The sequence below is a fragment of the Haematobia irritans genome, chromosome 1, assembly GCF_050003625.1.
Source record: "Haematobia irritans isolate KBUSLIRL chromosome 1, ASM5000362v1, whole genome shotgun sequence".
NCBI lineage: Eukaryota > Metazoa > Arthropoda > Insecta > Diptera > Muscidae > Haematobia > Haematobia irritans.
In genome coordinates, this window is record NC_134397.1 from 160,545,193 (window position 1) to 160,568,519 (window position 23,327).

At 32.3% G+C, this 23,327-nt stretch overlaps 1 protein-coding gene across 1 annotated transcript; it reads left to right on the forward strand.

Annotated features, from left to right (window-relative positions):
* The first annotated feature begins 19,810 nt into the window (after window positions 1-19,810).
* LOC142232866 (uncharacterized) lies at window positions 19,811-21,007 on the forward strand. Its single transcript, XM_075303573.1, has one exon. It carries the CDS (start codon window positions 19,811-19,813, stop codon window positions 21,005-21,007), a length of 1,197 nt encoding a protein of 398 aa, XP_075159688.1.
* The last annotated feature ends 2,320 nt before the right edge of the window (window positions 21,008-23,327 follow it).

Sequence of the window (23,327 nt, forward strand, 5' to 3'; positions counted from 1 at the left end):
ACACCCCCAAAAAATTGAAAAATCCATCCAAAACCTAAAAAAATTGAAATTTTTATATGAAAAACTTCTTTTGCCCATCCATATCTCCTAAACTAAGCGTCCTAGAGCGAAAAGGACTTTAATTCGTGACCTCCCCCAAAAAATTGAAAAATCCACCCAAAACCTAAAAAAATTGAAATTTTTATATGAAAATCTTCTTTTGCCCATATCTCCTTAAATATGCGTCCTAGAGCGAAAAGGACTTTAATTCGTGACCTCCCCCAAAAAATTGAAAAATCCACCCAAAACCTAAAAAAATTGAAATTTTTATATGAAAAACTTCTTTTGCCCATATCTCCTTAAATATGCGTCCTAGAGCGAAAAGGACTTTAATTCGTGACCTCCCCCCAAAAAATTTAAAAATCCATCCAAAACCTAAAAAATATTAAATTTTTATATGAAAAACTTCTTTTGCCCATATCTCCTTAAATATGCGTCCTAGAGCGAAAAGGACTTTAATTCGTGACCTCCCCCAAAAAATTGAAAAATCCATCCAAAACCTAAAAAAATTTAAATTTTTATATGAAAAACTTCTTTTGCCCATATCTCCTAAACTAAGCGTCCTAGAGCGAAAAGGACTTTAATTCGTGACCTCCCCCAAAAAATTGAAAAATCCACCCAAAACCTAAAAAAATTGAAATTTTTATATGAAAAACTTCTTTTGCCCATATCTCCTTAAATATGCGTCCTAGAGCGAAAAGGACTTTAATTCGTGACCTCCCACAAAAAATTGAAAAATCCATCCAAAACCTAAAAAAATTTAAATTTTTATATGAAAAACTTCTTTTGCCCATATCTCCTAAACTAAGCGTCCTAGAGCAAAAAGGACTTTAATTCGTGACCACCGCCAAAAAATTGAAAAATCCACCCAAAACCTAAAAAATCTGAAATTTTTATATGAAAAACTTCTTTTGCCCATATCTCCTTAAATATGCGTCCTAGAGCGAAAAGGACTTTAATTCGTGACCTCCCACAAAAAATTGAAAAATCCATCCAAAACCTAAAAAAATTTAAATTTTTATATGAAAAACTTCTTTTGCCCATATCTCCTTAAATATGCGTCCTAGAGCGAAAAGGACTTTAATTCGTGACCAACCCCAAAAAATTGAAAAATCCACCCAAAACCTAAAAAAATTGAAATTTTTATATGAAAAACTTCTTTTGCCCATATCTCCTTAAATATGCGTCCTAGAGCGAAAAGGAATTTAATTCGTGACCTCCCCCAAAAAATTGAAAAATCCATCCAAAACCTAAAAAAATTTAAATTTTTATATGAAAAACTTCTTTTGCCCATATCTCCTAAACTAAGCGTCCTAGAGCGAAAAGGACTTTAATTCGTGACCACCCCCAAAAAATTGAAAAATCCACCCAAAACCTAAAAAAATTGAAATTTTTATATGAAAAACTTCTTTTGCCCATATCTCCTTAAATATGCGTCCTAGAGCGAAAAGGACTTTAATTCGTGACCTCCCACAAAAAATTGAAAAATCCATCCAAAACCTAAAAAAATTGAAATTTTTATATGAAAAACTTCTTTTGCCCATATCTCCTAAACTAAGCGTCCTAGAGCGAAAAGGACTTTAATTCGTGACCTCCCCCAAAAAATTGAAAAATCCACCCAAAACCTAAAAAAATTGAAATTTTTATATGAAAAACTTCTTTTGCCCATATCTCCTTAAATATGCGTCCTAGAGCGAAAAGGACTTTAATTCGTGACCTCCCACAAAAAATTGAAAAATCCATCCAAAACCTAAAAAAATTGAAATTTTTATATGAAAAACTTCTTTTGCCCATATCTCCTAAACTAAGTGTCCTAGAGCAAAAAGGACTTTAATTCGTGACCACCGCCAAAAAATTGAAAAATCCACCCAAAACCTAAAAAATCTGAAATTTTTATATGAAAAACTTCTTTTGCCCATATCTCCTTAAATATGCGTCCTAGAGCGAAAAGGACTTTAATTCGTGACCTCCCACAAAAAATTGAAAAATCCATCCAAAACCTAAAAAAATTTAAATTTTTATATGAAAAACTTCTTTTGCCCATATCTCCTTAAATATGCGTCCTAGAGCGAAAAGGACTTTAATTCGTGACCTCCCCCAAAAAATTGAAAAATCCACCCAAAACCTAAAAAAATTGAAATTTTTATATGAAAAACTTCTTTTGCCCATATCTCCTTAAATATGCGTCCTAGAGCGAAAAGGACTTTAATTCGTGACCTCCCACAAAAAATTGAAAAATCCATCCAAAACCTAAAAAAATTTAAATTTTTATATGAAAAACTTCTTTTGCCCATATCTCCTTAAATATGCGTCCTAGAGCGAAAAGGACTTTAATTCGTGACCTCCCCCAAAAAATTGGAAAATCCACCCAAAACCTAAAAAAATTGAAATTTTTATATGAAAAACTTCTTTTGCCCATATCTCCTTAAATATGCGTCCTAGAGCGAAAAGGAATTTAATTCGTGACCTCCCGCAAAAAATTGAAAAATCCATCCAAAACCTAAAAAAATTTAAATTTTTATATGAAAAACTTCTTTTGCCCATATCTCCTAAACTAAGCGTCCTAGAGCGAAAAGGACTTTAATTCGTGACCACCCCCAAAAAATTGAAAAATCCACCCAAAACCTAAAAAAATTGAAATTTTTATATGAACAACTTCTTTTGCCCATATCTCCTTAAATATGCGTCCTAGAGCGAAAAGGACTTTAATTCGTGACCACCCCCAAAAAATTGAAAAATCCATCCAAAACCTAAAAAAATTTAAATTTTTATATGAAAAACTTCTTTTGCCCATATCTCCTTAAATATGCGTCCTAGAGCGAAAAGGACTTTAATTCGTGACCTCCCCCAAAAAATTGAAAAATCCACCCAAAACCTAAAAAAATTTAAATTTTTATATGAAAAACTTCTTTTGCCCATATCTCCTTAAATATGCGTCCTAGAGCGAAAAGGACTTTAATTCGTGACCACCCCCAAAAAATTGAAAAATCCATCCAAAACCTAAAAAAATTTAAATTTTTATATGAAAAACTTCTTTTGCCCATATCTCCTTAAATATGCGTCCTAGAGCGGAAAGGACTTTAATTCGTGACCTCCCCCAAAAAATTGAAAAATCCACCCAAAACCTAAAAAAATTGAAATTTTTATATGAAAAACTTCTTTTGCCCATATCTCCTTAAATATGCGTCCTAGAGCGAAAAGGAATTTAATTCGTGACCTCCCCCAAAAAATTGAAAAATCCATCCAAAACCTAAAAAAATTTAAATTTTTATATGAAAAACTTCTTTTGCCCATATCTCCTTAAATATGCGTCCTAGAGCGAAAAGGACTTTAATTCGTGACCTCCCCCAAAAAATTGAAAAATCCATCCAAAACCTAAAAAAATTTAAAATTTTTTTTTGAAAAACTTCTTTTGCCCATATCTCCTAAACTAAGCGTCCTAGAGCGAAAAGGACTTTAATTCGTGACCTCCCCCAAAAAATTGAAAAATCCACCCAAAACCTAAAAAAATTGAAATTTTTATATGAAAAACTTCTTTTGCCCATATCTCCTTAAATATGCGTCCTAGAGCGAAAAGGACTTTAATTCGTGACCTCCCCCAAAAAATTGAAAAATCCATCCAAAACCTAAAAAAATTTAAATTTTTATATGAAAAACTTCTTTTGCCCATATCTCCTTAAATATGCGTCCTAGAGCGAAAAGGACTTTAATTCGTGACCAACCCCAAAAAATTGAAAAATCCACCCAAAACCTAAAAAAATTGAAATTTTTATATGAAAAACTTCTTTTGCCCATATCTCCTTAAATATGCGTCCTAGAGCGAAAAGGACTTTAATTCGTGACCTCCCCCAAAAAATTGAAAAATCCATCCAAAACCTTAAAAAATTTAAAATTTTTTTTTGAAAAACTTCTTTTGCCCATATCTCCTAAACTAAGCGTCCTAGAGCGAAAAGGACTTTAATTCGTGACCTCCCCCAAAAAATTGAAAAATCCACCCAAAACCTAAAAAAATTGAAATTTTTATATGAAAAACTTCTTTTGCCCATATCTCCTTAAATATGCGTCCTAGAGCGAAAAGGACTTTAATTCGTGACCTCCCCCAAAAAATTGAAAAATCCATCCAAAACCTAAAAAAATTTAAATTTTTATATGAAAAACTTCTTTTGCCCATATCTCCTTAATTATGCGTCCTAGAGCGAAAAGGACTTTAATTCGTGACCACCCCCAAAAAATTGAAAAATCCACCCAAAACCTAAAAAAATTGAAATTTTTATATGAAAAACTTCTTTTGCCCATATCTCCTTAAATATGCGTCCTAGAGCGAAAAGGACTTTAATTCGTGACCTCCCCCAAAAAATTGAAAAATCCACCCAAAACCTAAAAAAATTGAAATTTTTATATGAAAAACTTCTTTTGCCCATATCTCCTTAAATATGCGTCCTAGAGCGAAAAGGACTTTAATTCGTGACCTCCCCCAAAAAATTGAAAAATCCATCCAAAACCTAAAAAAATTTAAATTTTTATATGAAAAACTTCTTTTGCCCATATCTCCTAAACTAAGCGTCCTAGAGCGAAAAGGACTTTAATTCGTGACCACCCCCAAAAAATTGAAAAATCCACCCAAAACCTAAAAAAATTGAAATTTTTATATGAAAAACTTCTTTTGCCCATATCTCCTAAACTAAGCGTCCTAGAGCGAAAAGGACTTTAATTCGTGACACCCCCAAAAAATTGAAAAATCCATCCAAAACCTAAAAAAATTTAAATTTTTATATGAAAAACTTCTTTTGCCCATCCATATCTCCTAAACTAAGCGTCCTAGAGCGAAAAGGACTTTAATGCGTGACCTCCCCCAAAAAATTGAAAAATCCACCCAAAACCTAAAAAAATTGAAATTTTTATATGAAAATCTTCTTTTGCCCATATCTCCTTAAATATGCGTCCTAGAGCGAAAAGGACTTTAATTCGTGACCTCCCCCAAAAAATTGAAAAATCCACCCAAAACCTAAAAAAATTGAAATTTTTATATGAAAAACTTCTTTTGCCCATATCTCCTTAAATATGCGTCCTAGAGCGAAAAGGACTTTAATTCGTGACCTCCCCCCAAAAAATTTAAAAATCCATCCAAAACCTAAAAAATATTAAATTTTTATATGAAAAACTTCTTTTGCCCATATCTCCTTAAATATGCGTCCTAGAGCGAAAAGGACTTTAATTCGTGACCACCCCCAAAAAATTGAAAAATCCATCCAAAACCTAAAAAAATTTAAATTTTTATATGAAAAACTTCTTTTGCCCATATCTCCTTAAATATGCGTCCTAGAGCGAAAAGGACTTTAATTCGTGACCTCCCCCAAAAAATTGAAAAATCCATCCAAAACCTAAAAAAATTTAAATTTTTATATGAAAAACTTCTTTTGCCCATATCTCCTAAACTAAGCGTCCTAGAGCGAAAAGGACTTTAATTCGTGACCTCCCCCAAAAAATTGAAAAATCCACCCAAAACCTAAAAAAATTGAAATTTTTATATGAAAAACTTCTTTTGCCCATATCTCCTTAAATATGCGTCCTAGAGCGAAAAGGACTTTAATTCGTGACCTCCCACAAAAAATTGAAAAATCCATCCAAAACCTAAAAAAATTTAAATTTTTATATGAAAAACTTCTTTTGCCCATATCTCCTAAACTAAGCGTCCTAGAGCAAAAAGGACTTTAATTCGTGACCACCGCCAAAAAATTGAAAAATCCACCCAAAACCTAAAAAATCTGAAATTTTTATATGAAAAACTTCTTTTGCCCATATCTCCTTAAATATGCGTCCTAGAGCGAAAAGGACTTTAATTCCTGACCTCCCACAAAAAATTGAAAAATCCATCCAAAACCTAAAAAAAATTAAATTTTTATATGAAAAACTTCTTTTGCCCATATCTCCTTAAATATGCGTCCTAGAGCGAAAAGGACTTTAATTCGTGACCAACCCCAAAAAATTGAAAAATCCACCCAAAACCTAAAAAAATTGAAATTTTTATATGAAAAACTTCTTTTGCCCATATCTCCTTAAATATGCGTCCTAGAGCGAAAAGGAATTTAATTCGTGACCTCCCCCAAAAAATTGAAAAATCCATCCAAAACCTAAAAAAATTTAAATTTTTATATGAAAAACTTCTTTTGCCCATATCTCCTAAACTAAGCGTCCTAGAGCGAAAAGGACTTTAATTCGTGACCACCCCCAAAAAATTGAAAAATCCACCCAAAACCTAAAAAAATTGAAATTTTTATATGAAAAACTTCTTTTGCCCATATCTCCTTAAATATGCGTCCTAGAGCGAAAAGGACTTTAATTCGTGACCTCCCACAAAAAATTGAAAAATCCATCCGAAACCTAAAAAAATTGAAATTTTTATATGAAAAACTTCTTTTGCCCATATCTCCTAAACTAAGCGTCCTAGAGCGAAAAGGACTTTAATTCGTGACCTCCCCCAAAAAATTGAAAAATCCACCCAAAACCTAAAAAAATTGAAATTTTTATATGAAAAACTTCTTTTGCCCATATCTCCTTAAATATGCGTCCTAGAGCGAAAAGGACTTTAATTCGTGACCTCCCACAAAAAATTGAAAAATCCATCCAAAACCTAAAAAAATTTAAATTTTTATATGAAAAACTTCTTTTGCCCATATCTCCTAAACTAAGTGTCCTAGAGCAAAAAGGACTTTAATTCGTGACCACCGCCAAAAAATTGAAAAATCCACCCAAAACCTAAAAAATCTGAAATTTTTATATGAAAAACTTCTTTTGCCCATATCTCCTTAAATATGCGTCCTAGAGCGAAAAGGACTTTAATTCATGACCTCCCACAAAAAATTGAAAAATCCATCCAAAACCTAAAAAAAATTAAATTTTTATATGAAAAACTTCTTTTGCCCATATCTCCTTAAATATGCGTCCTAGAGCGAAAAGGACTTTAATTCGTGACCTCCCCCAAAAAATTGAAAAATCCACCCAAAACCTAAAAAAATTGAAATTTTTATATGAAAAACTTCTTTTGCCCATATCTCCTTAAATATGCGTCCTAGAGCGAAAAGGACTTTAATTCGTGACCTCCCACAAAAAATTGAAAAATCCATCCAAAACCTAAAAAAATTTAAATTTTTATATGAAAAACTTCTTTTGCCCATATCTCCTTAAATATGCGTCCTAGAGCGAAAAGGACTTTAATTCGTGACCTCCCCCAAAAAATTGGAAAATCCACCCAAAACCTAAAAAAATTGACATTTTTATATGAAAAACTTCTTTTGCCCATATCTCCTTAAATATGCGTCCTAGAGCGAAAAGGAATTTAATTCGTGACCTCCCGCAAAAAATTGAAAAATCCATCCAAAACCTAAAAAAATTTAAATTTTTATATGAAAAACTTCTTTTGCCCATATCTCCTAAACTAAGCGTCCTAGAGCGAAAAGGACTTTAATTCGTGACCACCCCCAAAAAATTGAAAAATCCACCCAAAACCTAAAAAAATTGAAATTTTTATATGAACAACTTCTTTTGCCCATATCTCCTTAAATATGCGTCCTAGAGCGAAAAGGACTTTAATTCGTGACCACCCCCAAAAAATTGAAAAATCCATCCAAAACCTAAAAAAATTTAAATTTTTATATGAAAAACTTCTTTTGCCCATATCTCCTTAAATATGCGTCCTAGAGCGAAAAGGACTTTAATTCGTGACCTCCCCCAAAAAATTGAAAAATCCACCCAAAACCTAAAAAAATTTAAATTTTTATATGAAAAACTTCTTTTGCCATATCTCCTTAAATATGCGTCCTAGAGCGAAAAGGACTTTAATTCGTGACCACCCCCAAAAAATTGAAAAATCCATCCAAAACCTAAAAAAATTTAAATTTTTATATGAAAAACTTCTTTTGCCCATATCTCCTTAAATATGCGTCCTAGAGCGAAAAGGACTTTAATTCGTGACCTCCCCCAAAAAATTGAAAAATCCACCCAAAACCTAAAAAAATTGAAATTTTTATATGAAAAACTTCTTTTGCCCATATCTCCTTAAATATGCGTCCTAGAGCGAAAAGGAATTTAATTCGTGACCTCCCCCAAAAAATTGAAAAATCCATCCAAAACCTAAAAAAATTTAAATTTTTATATGAAAAACTTCTTTTGCCCATATCTCCTTAAATATGCGTCCTAGAGCGAAAAGGACTTTAATTCGTGACCTCCCCCAAAAAATTGAAAAATCCATCCAAAACCTTAAAAAATTTAAAATTTTTTTTTGAAAAACTTCTTTTGCCCATATCTCCTAAACTAAGCGTCCTAGAGCGAAAAGGACTTTAATTCGTGACCTCCCCCAAAAAATTGAAAAATCCACCCAAAACCTAAAAAAATTGAAATTTTTATATGAAAAACTTCTTTTGCCCATATCTCCTTAAATATGCGTCCTAGAGCGAAAAGGACTTTAATTCGTGACCTCCCCCAAAAAATTGAAAAATCCATCCAAAACCTAAAAAAATTTAAATTTTTATATGAAAAACTTCTTTTGCCCATATCTCCTTAATTATGCGTCCTAGAGCGAAAAGGACTTTAATTCGTGACCACCCCCAAAAAATTGAAAAATCCACCCAAAACCTAAAAAAATTGAAATTTTTATATGAAAAACTTCTTTTGCCCATATCTCCTTAAATATGCGTCCTAGAGCGAAAAGGACTTTAATTCGTGACCTCCCCCAAAAAATTGAAAAATCCACCCAAAACCTAAAAAAATTGAAATTTTTATATGAAAAACTTCTTTTGCCCATATCTCCTTAAATATGCGTCCTAGAGCGAAAAGGACTTTAATTCGTGACCTCCCCCAAAAAATTGAAAAATCCATCCAAAACCTAAAAAAATTTAAATTTTTATATGAAAAACTTCTTTTGCCCATATCTCCTAAACTAAGCGTCCTAGAGCGAAAAGGACTTTAATTCGTGACCACCCCCAAAAAATTGAAAAATCCACCCAAAACCTAAAAAAATTGAAATTTTTATATGAAAAACTTCTTTTGCCCATATCTCCTAAACTAAGCGTCCTAGAGCGAAAAGGACTTTAATTCGTGACACCCCCAAAAAATTGAAAAATCCATCCAAAACCTAAAAAAATTTAAATTTTTATATGAAAAACTTCTTTTGCCCATCCATATCTCCTAAACTAAGCGTCCTAGAGCGAAAAGGACTTTAATGCGTGACCTCCCCCAAAAAATTGAAAAATCCACCCAAAACCTAAAAAAATTGAAATTTTTATATGAAAATCTTCTTTTGCCCATATCTCCTTAAATATGCGTCCTAGAGCGAAAAGGACTTTAATTCGTGACCTCCCCCAAAAAATTGAAAAATCCACCCAAAACCTAAAAAAATTGAAATTTTTATATGAAAAACTTCTTTTGCCCATATCTCCTTAAATATGCGTCCTAGAGCGAAAAGGACTTTAATTCGTGACCTCCCCCCAAAAAATTTAAAAATCCATCCAAAACCTAAAAAATATTAAATTTTTATATGAAAAACTTCTTTTGCCCATATCTCCTTAAATATGCGTCCTAGAGCGAAAAGGACTTTAATTCGTGACCACCCCCAAAAAATTGAAAAATCCATCCAAAACCTAAAAAAATTTAAATTTTTATATGAAAAACTTCTTTTGCCCATATCTCCTTAAATATGCGTCCTAGAGCGAAAAGGACTTTAATTCGTGACCTCCCCCAAAAAATTGAAAAATCCATCCAAAACCTAAAAAAATTTAAATTTTTATATGAAAAACTTCTTTTGCCCATATCTCCTAAACTAAGCGTCCTAGAGCGAAAAGGACTTTAATTCGTGACCTCCCCCAAAAAATTGAAAAATCCACCCAAAACCTAAAAAAATTGAAATTTTTATATGAAAAACTTCTTTTGCCCATATCTCCTTAAATATGCGTCCTAGAGCGAAAAGGACTTTAATTCGTGACCTCCCACAAAAAATTGAAAAATCCATCCAAAACCTAAAAAAATTTAAATTTTTATATGAAAAACTTCTTTTGCCCATATCTCCTAAACTAAGCGTCCTAGAGCAAAAAGGACTTTAATTCGTGACCACCGCCAAAAAATTGAAAAATCCACCCAAAACCTAAAAAATCTGAAATTTTTATATGAAAAACTTCTTTTGCCCATATCTCCTTAAATATGCGTCCTAGAGCGAAAAGGACTTTAATTCCTGACCTCCCACAAAAAATTGAAAAATCCATCCAAAACCTAAAAAAAATTAAATTTTTATATGAAAAACTTCTTTTGCCCATATCTCCTTAAATATGCGTCCTAGAGCGAAAAGGACTTTAATTCGTGAACAACCCCAAAAAATTGAAAAATCCACCCAAAACCTAAAAAAATTGAAATTTTTATATGAAAAACTTCTTTTGCCCATATCTCCTTAAATATGCGTCCTAGAGCGAAAAGGAATTTAATTCGTGACCTCCCCCAAAAAATTGAAAAATCCATCCAAAACCTAAAAAAATTTAAATTTTTATATGAAAAACTTCTTTTGCCCATATCTCCTAAACTAAGCGTCCTAGAGCGAAAAGGACTTTAATTCGTGACCACCCCCAAAAAATTGAAAAATCCACCCAAAACCTAAAAAAATTGAAATTTTTATATGAAAAACTTCTTTTGCCCATATCTCCTTAAATATGCGTCCTAGAGCGAAAAGGACTTTAATTCGTGACCTCCCACAAAAAATTGAAAAATCCATCCGAAACCTAAAAAAATTGAAATTTTTATATGAAAAACTTCTTTTGCCCATATCTCCTAAACTAAGCGTCCTAGAGCGAAAAGGACTTTAATTCGTGACCTCCCCCAAAAAATTGAAAAATCCACCCAAAACCTAAAAAAATTGAAATTTTTATATGAAAAACTTCTTTTGCCCATATCTCCTTAAATATGCGTCCTAGAGCGAAAAGGACTTTAATTCGTGACCTCCCACAAAAAATTGAAAAATCCATCCAAAACCAAAAAAAATTTAAATTTTTATATGAAAAACTTCTTTTGCCCATATCTCCTAAACTAAGTGTCCTAGAGCAAAAAGGACTTTAATTCGTGACCACCGCCAAAAAATTGAAAAATCCACCCAAAACCTAAAAAATCTGAAATTTTTATATGAAAAACTTCTTTTGCCCATATCTCCTTAAATATGCGTCCTAGAGCGAAAAGGACTTTAATTCATGACCTCCCACAAAAAATTGAAAAATCCATCCAAAACCTAAAAAAATTTAAATTTTTATATGAAAAACTTCTTTTGCCCATATCTCCTTAAATATGCGTCCTAGAGCGAAAAGGACTTTAATTCGTGACCTCCCCCAAAAAATTGAAAAATCCACCCAAAACCTAAAAAAATTGAAATTTTTATATGAAAAACTTCTTTTGCCCATATCTCCTTAAATATGCGTCCTAGAGCGAAAAGGACTTTAATTCGTGACCTCCCACAAAAAATTGAAAAATCCATCCAAAACCTAAAAAAATTTAAATTTTTATATGAAAAACTTCTTTTGCCCATATCTCCTTAAATATGCGTCCTAGAGCGAAAAGGACTTTAATTCGTGACCTCCCCCAAAAAATTGGAAAATCCACCCAAAACCTAAAAAAATTGACATTTTTATATGAAAAACTTCTTTTGCCCATATCTCCTTAAATATGCGTCCTAGAGCGAAAAGGAATTTAATTCGTGACCTCCCGCAAAAAATTGAAAAATCCATCCAAAACCTAAAAAAATTTAAATTTTTATATGAAAAACTTCTTTTGCCCATATCTCCTAAACTAAGCGTCCTAGAGCGAAAAGGACTTTAATTCGTGACCACCCCCAAAAAATTGAAAAATCCACCCAAAACCTAAAAAAATTGAAATTTTTATATGAACAACTTCTTTTGCCCATATCTCCTTAAATATGCGTCCTAGAGCGAAAAGGACTTTAATTCGTGACCACCCCCAAAAAATTGAAAAATCCATCCAAAACCTAAAAAAATTTAAATTTTTATATGAAAAACTTCTTTTGCCCATATCTCCTTAAATATGCGTCCTAGAGCGAAAAGGACTTTAATTCGTGACCTCCCCCAAAAAATTGAAAAATCCACCCAAAACCTAAAAAAATTTAAATTTTTATATGAAAAACTTCTTTTGCCATATCTCCTTAAATATGCGTCCTAGAGCGAAAAGGACTTTAATTCGTGACCACCCCCAAAAAATTGAAAAATCCATCCAAAACTTAAAAAAATTTAAATTTTTATATGAAAAACTTCTTTTGCCCATATCTCCTTAAATATGCGTCCTAGAGCGAAAAGGACTTTAATTCGTGACCTCCCCCAAAAAATTGAAAAATCCACCCAAAACCTAAAAAAATTGAAATTTTTATATGAAAAACTTCTTTTGCCCATATCTCCTTAAATATGCGTCCTAGAGCGAAAAGGAATTTAATTCGTGACCTCCCCCAAAAAATTGAAAAATCCATCCAAAACCTAAAAAAATTTAAATTTTTATATGAAAAACTTCTTTTGCCCATATCTCCTTAAATATGCGTCCTAGAGCGAAAAGGACTTTAATTCGTGACCTCCCCCAAAAAATTGAAAAATCCATCCAAAACCTAAAAAAATTTAAAATTTTTTTTTGAAAAACTTCTTTTGCCCATATCTCCTAAACTAAGCGTCCTAGAGCGAAAAGGACTTTAATTCGTGACCTCCCCCAAAAAATTGAAAAATCCACCCAAAACCTAAAAAAATTGAAATTTTTATATGAAAAACTTCTTTTGCCCATATCTCCTTAAATATGCGTCCTAGAGCGAAAAGGACTTTAATTCGTGACCTCCCCCAAAAAATTGAAAAATCCATCCAAAACCTAAAAAAATTTAAATTTTTATATGAAAAACTTCTTTTGCCCATATCTCCTTAAATATGCGTCCTAGAGCGAAAAGGACTTTAATTCGTGACCAACCCCAAAAAATTGAAAAATCCACCCAAAACCTAAAAAAATTGAAATTTTTATATGAAAAACTTCTTTTGCCCATATCTCCTTAAATATGCGTCCTAGAGCGAAAAGGACTTTAATTCGTGACCTCCCCCAAAAAATTGAAAAATCCATCCAAAACCTAAAAAAATTTAAATTTTTTTTTTGAAAAACTTCTTTTGCCCATATCTCCTAAACTAAGCGTCCTAGAGCGAAAAGGACTTTAATTCGTGACCTCCCCCAAAAAATTGAAAAATCCACCCAAAACCTAAAAAAATTGAAATTTTTATATGAAAAACTTCTTTTGCCCATATCTCCTTAAATATGCGTCCTAGAGCGAAAAGGACTTTAATTCGTGACCTCCCCCAAAAAATTGAAAAATCCATCCAAAACCTAAAAAAATTTAAATTTTTATATGAAAAACTTCTTTTGCCCATATCTCCTTAATTATGCGTCCTAGAGCGAAAAGGACTTTAATTCGTGACCAACCCCAAAAAATTGAAAAATCCACCCAAAACCTAAAAAAATTGAAATTTTTATATGAAAAACTTCTTTTGCCCATATCTCCTTAAATATGCGTCCTAGAGCGAAAAGGACTTTAATTCGTGACCTCCCCCAAAAAATTGAAAAATCCATCCAAAACCTAAAAAAATTTAAATTTTTATATGAAAAACTTCTTTTGCCCATATCTCCTAAACTAAGCGTCCTAGAGCGAAAAGGACTTTAATTCGTGACCTCCCCCAAAAAATTGAAAAATCCACCCAAAACCTAAAAAAATTGAAATTTTTATATGAAAAACTTCTTTTGCCCATATCTCCTTAAATATGCGTCCTAGAGCGAAAAGGACTTTAATTCGTGACCTCCCCCAAAAAATTGAAAAATCCACCCAAAACCTAAAAAAATTGAAATTTTTATATGAAAAACTTCTTTTGCCCATATCTCCTTAAATATGCGTCCTAGAGCGAAAAGGACTTTAATTCGTGACCTCCCCCAAAAAATTGAAAAATCCATCCAAAACCTAAAAAAATTTAAATTTTTATATGAAAAACTTCTTTTGCCCATATCTCCTAAACTAAGCGTCCTAGAGCGAAAAGGACTTTAATTCGTGACCACCCCCAAAAAATTGAAAAATCCACCCAAAACCTAAAAAAATTGAAATTTTTATATGAAAAACTTCTTTTGCCCATATCTCCTAAACTAAGCGTCCTAGAGCGAAAAGGACTTTAATTCGTGACACCCCCAAAAAATTGAAAAATCCATCCAAAACCTAAAAAAATTTAAATTTTTATATGAAAAACTTCTTTTGCCCATCCATATCTCCTAAACTAAGCGTCCTAGAGCGAAAAGGACTTTAATGCGTGACCTCCCCCAAAAAATTGAAAAATCCACCCAAAACCTAAAAAAATTGAAATTTTTATATGAAAATCTTCTTTTGCCCATATCTCCTTAAATATGCGTCCTAGAGCGAAAAGGACTTTAATTCGTGACCTCCCCCAAAAAATTGAAAAATCCACCCAAAACCTAAAAAAATTTAAATTTTTATATGAAAAACTTCTTTTGCCCATATCTCCTTAAATATGCGTCCTAGAGCGAAAAGGACTTTAATTCGTGACCACCCCCAAAAAATTGAAAAATCCATCCAAAACCTAAAAAAATTTAAATTTTTATATGAAAAACTTCTTTTGCCCATATCTCCTTAAATATGCGTCCTAGAGCGAAAAGGACTTTAATTCGTGACCTCCCCCAAAAAATTGAAAAATCCATCCAAAACCTAAAAAAATTTAAATTTTTATATGAAAAATTTCTTTTGCCCATATCTCCTAAACTAAGTGTCCTAGAGCGAAAAGGACTTTAATTCGTGACCTCCCCCAAAAAATTGAAAAATCCACCCAAAACCTAAAAAAATTGAAATTTTTATATGAAAAACTTCTTTTGCCCATATCTCCTTAAATATGCGTCCTAGAGCGAAAAGGACTTTAATTCGTAACCTCCCACAAAAAATTGAAAAATCCATCCAAAACCTAAAAAAATTTAAATTTTTATATGAAAAACTTCTTTTGCCCATATCTCCTAAACTAAGCGTCCTAGAGCAAAAAGGACTTTAATTCGTGACCACCGCCAAAAAATTGAAAAATCCACCCAAAACCTAAAAAATCTGAAATTTTTATATGAAAAACTTCTTTTGCCCATATCTCCTTAAATATGCGTCCTAGAGCGAAAAGGACTTTAATTCGTGACCTCCCACAAAAAATTGAAAAATCCATCCAAAACCTAAAAAAAATTAAATTTTTATATGAAAAACTTCTTTTGCCCATATCTCCTTAAATATGCGTCCTAGAGCGAAAAGGACTTTAATTCGTGACCTCCCCCAAAAAATTGAAAAATCCACCCAAAACCTAAAAAAATTGAAATTTTTATATGAAAAACTTCTTTTGCCCATATCTCCTTAAATATGCGTCCTAGAGCGAAAAGGAATTTAATTCGTGACCTCGCCCAAAAAATTGAAAAATCCATCCAAAACCTAAAAAAATTTAAATTTTTATATGAAAAACTTCTTTTGCCCATATCTCCTAAACTAAGCGTCCTAGAGCGAAAAGGACTTTAATTCGTGACCACCCCCAAAAAATTGAAAAATCCACCCAAAACCTAAAAAAATTGAAATTTTTATATGAAAAACTTCTTTTGCCCATATCTCCTTAAATATGCGTCCTAGAGCGAAAAGGACTTTAATTCGTGACCTCCCACAAAAAATTGAAAAATCCATCCAAAACCTAAAAAAATTTAAATTTTTATATGAAAAACTTCTTTTGCCCATATCTCCTAAACTAAGCGTCCTAGAGCGAAAAGGACTTTAATTCGTGACCTCCCCCAAAAAATTGAAAAATCCACCCAAAACCTAAAAAAATTGAAATTTTTATATGAAAAACTTCTTTTGCCCATATCTCCTTAAATATGCGTCCTAGAGCGAAAAGGACTTTAATTCGTGACCTCCCACAAAAAATTGAAAAATCCATCCAAAACCTAAAAAAATTTAAATTTTTATATGAAAAACTTCTTTTGCCCATATCTCCTAAACTAAGTGTCCTAGAGCAAAAAGGACTTTAATTCGTGACCACCGCCAAAAAATTGAAAAATCCACCCAAAATCTAAAAAATCTGAAATTTTTATATGAAAAACTTCTTTTGCCCATATCTCCTTAAATATGCGTCCTAGAGCGAAAAGGACTTTAATTCGTGACCTCCCACAAAAAATTGAAAAATCCATCCAAAACCTAAAAAATTTAAATTTTTATATGAAAAACTTCTTTTGCCCATATCTCCTTAAATATGCGTCCTAGAGCGAAAAGGACTTTAATTCGTGACCTCCCCCAAAAAATTGAAAAATCCACCCAAAACCTAAAAAAATTTAAATTTTTATATGAAAAACTTCTTTTGCCCATATCTCCTAAACTAAGCGTCCTAGAGCGAAAAGGACTTTAATTCGTGACCACCCCCAAAAAATTGAAAAATCCACCCAAAACCTAAAAAAATTGAAATTTTTATATGAAAAACTTCTTTTGCCCATATCTCCTTAAATATGCGTCCTAGAGCGAAAAGGACTTTAATTCGTGACCACCCCCCAAAAAATTGAAAAATCCATCCAAAACCTAAAAAAATTTAAATTTTTATATGAAAAACTTCTTTTGCCCATATCTCCTTAAATATGCGTCCTAGAGCGAAAAGGACTTTAATTCGTGACCTCCCCCAAAAAATTGAAAAATCCATCCAAAACCTAAAAAAATTTAAAATTTTTTTTTGAAAAACTTCTTTTGCCCATATCTCCTAAACTAAGCGTCCTAGAGCGAAAAGGACTTTAATTCGTGACCTCCCCCAAAAAATTGAAAAATCCACCCAAAACCTAAAAAAATTGAAATTTTTATATGAAAAACTTCTTTTGCCCATATCTCCTTAAATATGCGTCCTAGAGCGAAAAGGACTTTAATTCGTGACCTCCCCCAAAAAATTGAAAAATCCATCCAAAACCTAAAAAAATTTAAATTTTTATATGAAAAACTTCTTTTGCCCATATCTCCTTAAATATGCGTCCTAGAGCGAAAAGGACTTTAATTCGTGACCAACCCCAAAAAATTGAAAAATCCACCCAAAACCTAAAAAAATTTAAATTTTTATATGAAAAACTTCTTTTGCCCATATCTCCTTAAATATGCGTCCTAGAGCGAAAAGGACTTTAATTCGTGACCTCCCCCAAAAAATTGAAAAATCCATCCAAAACCTAAAAAAATTTAAATTTTTATATGAAAAACTTCTTTTGCCCATATCTCCTAAACTAAGCGTCCTAGCGCGAAAAGGACTTTAATTCGTGACCACCCCCAAAAAATTGAAAAATCTCCCCAAAACCTAAAAAAAGTGAAATTTTTATATGAAAAACTTCTTTTGCCCATATCTCCTTAAATATGCGTCCTAGAGCGAAAAGGACTTTAATTCGTGACCTCCCCCAAAAAATTGAAAAATCCACCCAAAACCTAAAAAAATTGAAATTTTTATATGAAAAACTTCTTTTGCCATATCTCCTTAAATATGCGTCCTAGAGCGAAAAGGACTTTAATTCGTGACCACCCCCAAAAAATTGAAAAATCCATCCAAAACTTAAAAAAATTTAAATTTTTATATGAAAAACTTCTTTTGCCCATATCTCCTTAAATATGCGTCCTAGAGCGAAAAGGACTTTAATTCGTGACCTCCCCCAAAAAATTGAAAAATCCACCCAAAACCTAAAAAAATTGAAATTTTTATATGAAAAACTTCTTTTGCCCATATCTCCTTAAATATGCGTCCTAGAGCGAAAAGGAATTTAATTCGTGACCTCCCCCAAAAAATTGAAAAATCCATCCAAAACCTAAAAAAATTTAAATTTTTATATGAAAAACTTCTTTTGCCCATATCTCCTTAAATATGCGTCCTAGAGCGAAAAGAACTTTAATTCGTGACCTCCCCCAAAAAATTGAAAAATCCATCCAAAACCTAAAAAAATTTAAAATTTTTTTTTGAAAAACTTCTTTTGCCCATATCTCCTAAACTAAGCGTCCTAGAGCGAAAAGGACTTTAATTCGTGACCTCCCCCAAAAAATTGAAAAATCCACCCAAAACCTAAAAAAATTGAAATTTTTATATGAAAAACTTCTTTTGCCCATATCTCCTTAAATATGCGTCCTAGAGCGAAAAGGACTTTAATTCGTGACCTCCCCCAAACAATTGAAAAATCCATCCAAAACCTAAAAAAATTTAAATTTTTATATGAAAAACTTCTTTTGCCCATATCTCCTTAAATATGCGTCCTAGAGCGAAAAGGACTTTAATTCGTGACCAACCCCAAAAAATTGAAAAATCCACCCAAAACCTAAAAAAATTGAAATTTTTATATGAAAAACTTCTTTTGCCCATATCTCCTTAAATATGCGTCCTAGAGCGAAAAGGACTTTAATTCGTGACCTCCCACAAAAAATTGAAAAATCCATCCAAAACCTAAAAAAATTTAAATTTTTATATGAAAAACTTCTTTTGCCCATATCTCCTAAACTAAGTGTCCTAGAGCAAAAAGGACTTTAATTCGTGACCACCCCCAAAAAATTGAAAAATCCATCCAAAACCTAAAAAAATTTAAATTTTTATATGAAAAACTTCTTTTGCCCATATCTCCTTAAATATGCGTCCTAGAGCGAAAAGGACTTTAATTCGTGACCTCCCACAAAAAATTGAAAAATCCATCCAAAACCTAAAAAATTTAAATTTTTATATGAAAAACTTCTTTTGCCCATATCTCCTTAAATATGCGTCCTAGAGCGAAAAGGACTTTAATTCGTGACCTCCCCCAAAAAATTGAAAAATCCATCCAAAACCTAAAAAAATTTAAATTTTTATATGAAAAACTTCTTTTGCCCATATCTCCTTAAATATGCGTCCTAGAGCGAAAAGGACTTTAATTCGTGACCAACCCCAAAAAATTGAAAAATCCACCCAAAACCTAAAAAAATTGAAATTTTTATATGAAAAACTTCTTTTGCCCATATCTCCTTAAATATGCGTCCTAGAGCGAAAAGGACTTTAATTCGTGACCTCCCCCAAAAAATTGAAAAATCCATCCAAAACCTAAAAAAATTTAAATTTTTTTTTTGAAAAACTTCTTTTGCCCATATCTCCTAAACTAAGCGTCCTAGAGCGAAAAGGACTTTAATTCGTGACCTCCCCCAAAAAATTGAAAAATCCACCCAAAACCTAAAAAAATTGAAATTTTTATATGAAAAACTTCTTTTGCCCATATCTCCTTAAATATGCGTCCTAGAGCGAAAAGGACTTTAATTCGTGACCTCCCCCAAAAAATTGAAAAATCCATCCAAAACCTAAAAAAATTTAAATTTTTATATGAAAAACTTCTTTTGCCCATATCTCCTTAATTATGCGTCCTAGAGCGAAAAGGACTTTTGTTGAGTTATGAACTTAAGTCTTCATTAAGTTTTTATATTTTATCAAAGCATGCCATGACTTTGAATGTATATAGCATTTGAACTAACATTTTCATATTACTATTTAAATATACTTTATTATTTTGACTTTCTTATTGAGTATCAGTAGGCTATGCTTATGTTTAATATTTAGTTATACATTTTATGAAAATAAAGAATAAGACAGTTGTTGTCTAAAAGTCAATTATACTACATGGCGCAGTCGTAAAAACAAAATTTTAACGAATTTACCTACGTGAACATATACATACATACAAAATGGACTCTCTTAAAGCTGTTGGTGACTTGAAACTTTCGGGAAATCAGAAAAAGAATTGGAAAATTTTCAAGGAAGATTTTGAAGATTTCATTGTGGCGAGAAATGTAAAATTAAGCGAAGCATCAAAATTGGCATTGCTAAGAAATCAAATTGGACCAGATGGCAAGGAAATAATAAGAAATTTGGAATTATCCGATGAAGATCGAAAGAGTTACGAGAAAGTTATAAATGCGCTAGACAATTTATTTGGGTCACACACAAATATCTTATATGAAAGATTTGTATTTTACAACAGAAATCAAATGGAACATGAACCAGTTGAAAGCTTTATTAAAGAAATCCGAGAGTTAGCAAGCAGCTGTGAGTTTTCAAATGTATGCGAAATGGTTAGAGACCGTATAGTTTTGGGCGTTTCTGATAAAAAGCTTCAAGAAAAATTGTTGAAAATGGAGAACATAACAATGGAACAAGCAACACTTGAATGCAAAATATTTGAGAAACAGAAGGAGCAAGTCCGGGCCGTTCAAGAGACGAAGAAAATTGTGGATGAAGTTAAAGAACATTCTGGAATAACAGACAATAATGATGATGCTTGTATTGATAAGTTATACACTAAGGCTCCAGGTAAAGATAGCACTACAAAATATAGGACAAATAGACAGTGTAATAAGTGTTTCAAGATTCATCGTAAAGATAATTGTCCGGCTTTTGGAAAGAAGTGTCATAAATGTAAGAAATTGAATCATTTTTCTGTGGCATGTAAGTCTAGAGCAGTAAAGGTGAATACTCTAAGCTATGGTGAAGAGGATTCGGATACAAATAGTGAATTTGCTTTAACCTACAGCATTAAATCTGGTAGTAAGAAAGACGTTTGGATGCATGAAGTTATGGTTTTAAATACGCCTGTGAAATTTAAATTAGATACCGGTTCCGATGCGAACATAATTCCTTTTTATATTCTTCGACAAATAATTAAAAATCCTTCGTTAAAGCCTACAAAAACTATGTTGACTTCATATAGTGGTCATAAGATATGTCCCATTGGAGAAATAGTTCTGCCTTGTGTTGCAAAAGATAATTTGAGAGAAGAACTTTTTCTTATAGTTAAAGATGGATATAGGCCTATACTTGGAAGAGACTCATGTGTCAACTTGGGTCTAATCAAGCGAATTTGGAATATGGAAAAGACTGAATGACTAGACGGGTTAATAAATAAGTACAGGGACGTTTTCGAAGGAATTGGCAGATTCAAAGATGAATATAAAATTGAAATTAGTACTCATGCAGTTCCAGTTGCTCATCCACCCAGAAGAATTCCATTTAAGATTAGGGATAAATTAAAGAGAAAATTAGACGAAATGGAACTAGGGAAAATTATAGAAAAGTCTTCAAGACCACAGGCATGGGTGAATCATTTAGTGATCCGAGAAAAGAAAGATGGTAGTCTTCGTTTGTGCTTGGATCCACGTGAACTTAATAAGCATGTTCTTCCAGATCACTATCAGATACCCACATTTGAAGAAATTATATCAAGTTTAGTTGAATATGAATACTTTTCAGTTTTTGATTTAAAAGACGGATTTTGGCATGTTCCTTTGACTAATGAATCCAGCGATTTAGTTAGTTTTAGTACACCGTTCGGATGCTACAAGTTCAAACGCCTTCCGTTTGGGCTTGTAACAGCATCTGAGGTCTTTCAGCGCTATAATTATAACACATTTGGGGACCTTCCAGGAGTTAGCATTTACATTGATGATATTATTATAGGTGGTAAAACAATTGAGGAGCATGATAGAAATGTAGAGATGTTTTTGAAAAGGGCTAGACAGTGCAATGTCAAATTGAATAGTAGGAAAATACAGTTTAGAGTGCAAGAAGTGCAATTTTTAGGCCACATTGTATCGGGTAGGGGTATTCAACCGGATCCAAAGAGAATTGAGGCAATACTGGGTCTTCAATGTCCAAAAAATAAGACTGAATTGCAATCCTTCCTTGGACTTGTTAATTATTTAAGAAAATTTATTCCGAATTTAGCAGACTTGACATCACATCTTCGTGAACTTCTGAAGAAGAATGTTGAATACCAGATTTTGGCAGCACATGCAGAATGTTTTGAAAATATAAAGAAGGCTGTATGTGGTTATGTCGTTCTTACCCCATTTAATGAGAATAGAGATATTGTTATTCAGACTGATGCATCAAAGGATGGTTTAGGTTGTTGTTTGTTTCAAGAGAATAGAATTATTTCGTTTGCCTCAAGGTCATTATCGACTACTGAAAGGCAGTATGCACAAATTGAAAAAGAGTTTTTGGCAATAGTATTTGCTTGCAAGAAATTTCATCAGTTTATATATGGTAAAAAAGTCATTATAAACACAGACCATAAACCTTTAGAGACTATATTTAAGAAAGACATAAACAAGATTGGTTCGACGAGACTCCAGAGATTGCGGTTGAAAATGTTTCCTTATAATGTTGAAGTAGTTTACAAACCAGGAAAGAGTATTGTCGTTGCTGATTATTTATCTAGAAATTTTATTGACACTGGGGATTTAGAGGAAGAACGAGGTGTTTCTGATATGGTCCATACCATCAATATAAATGACGAAGGATTAGAGGATCTACGAAAGGAAAGTAAAGACGACGAGTTGTTAAGCACTATAAGGGAATATGTATTTAATGGTTGGCCAGTGAAAGAAAAGTTGGCCGAATTCGTTAGAGCTTATTATAGTAAAAGAAATGATATTACTGTGGATGATGGTCTTGTTTTTTATAACGAAAGAATAATGGTTCCCCGTAATATGAAGTGCAGAATTTTAGATAAATTGCATGATAGTCACATGGGCATATCAAAGACAAGGAAAAGGGCATCTGAGTTATTCTTTTGGATGCATATGAATGAGGATATTGAAAGAATGATATTAAAATGTAGAAAATGTCAAGAGAATAGATCTTCCAACATAAAGGAACCGCTTATATCTCATGAAATTCCTGAAATGCCATTTATTAAAGTAGGTTGTGATATTTTGGAATATGCAGGGAAGTCATATCTTGTAATAGTTGATTACTATAGTAAATGGATTGAGTTACTCCAATTGAAGTCGAAGACTTCATCTGACGTTGTGGATGGTTGGATTCAAGTATTTTCGAGATTTGGTATTCCTAGGCTGGTTATAGCCGATAACATGCCATTTGGTTCATACGAGTGTCTGGAATTTGCCAAAAGATGGAATTTTAAAATAATCACGAGCAGCCCCAACTACCCACGGAGCAATGGCTTAGCCGAGAGGGCTGTAGGAATTTGTAAAGAAATGTTACGAAAATCGTATAACAAGGAAGATTTATATAACTCGTTGTTAGAATACCGAAATACCCCTGTGAAAGATTATAGATATTCACCAGCTCAGTTAATGTTACATAGGCGCATGAGGACTCGCATTCCAATTACAGATAGTTTAATAAGACCAGATAGTAGATATATATTCAACAATTATATAAGGGATGATATAGAAAAGA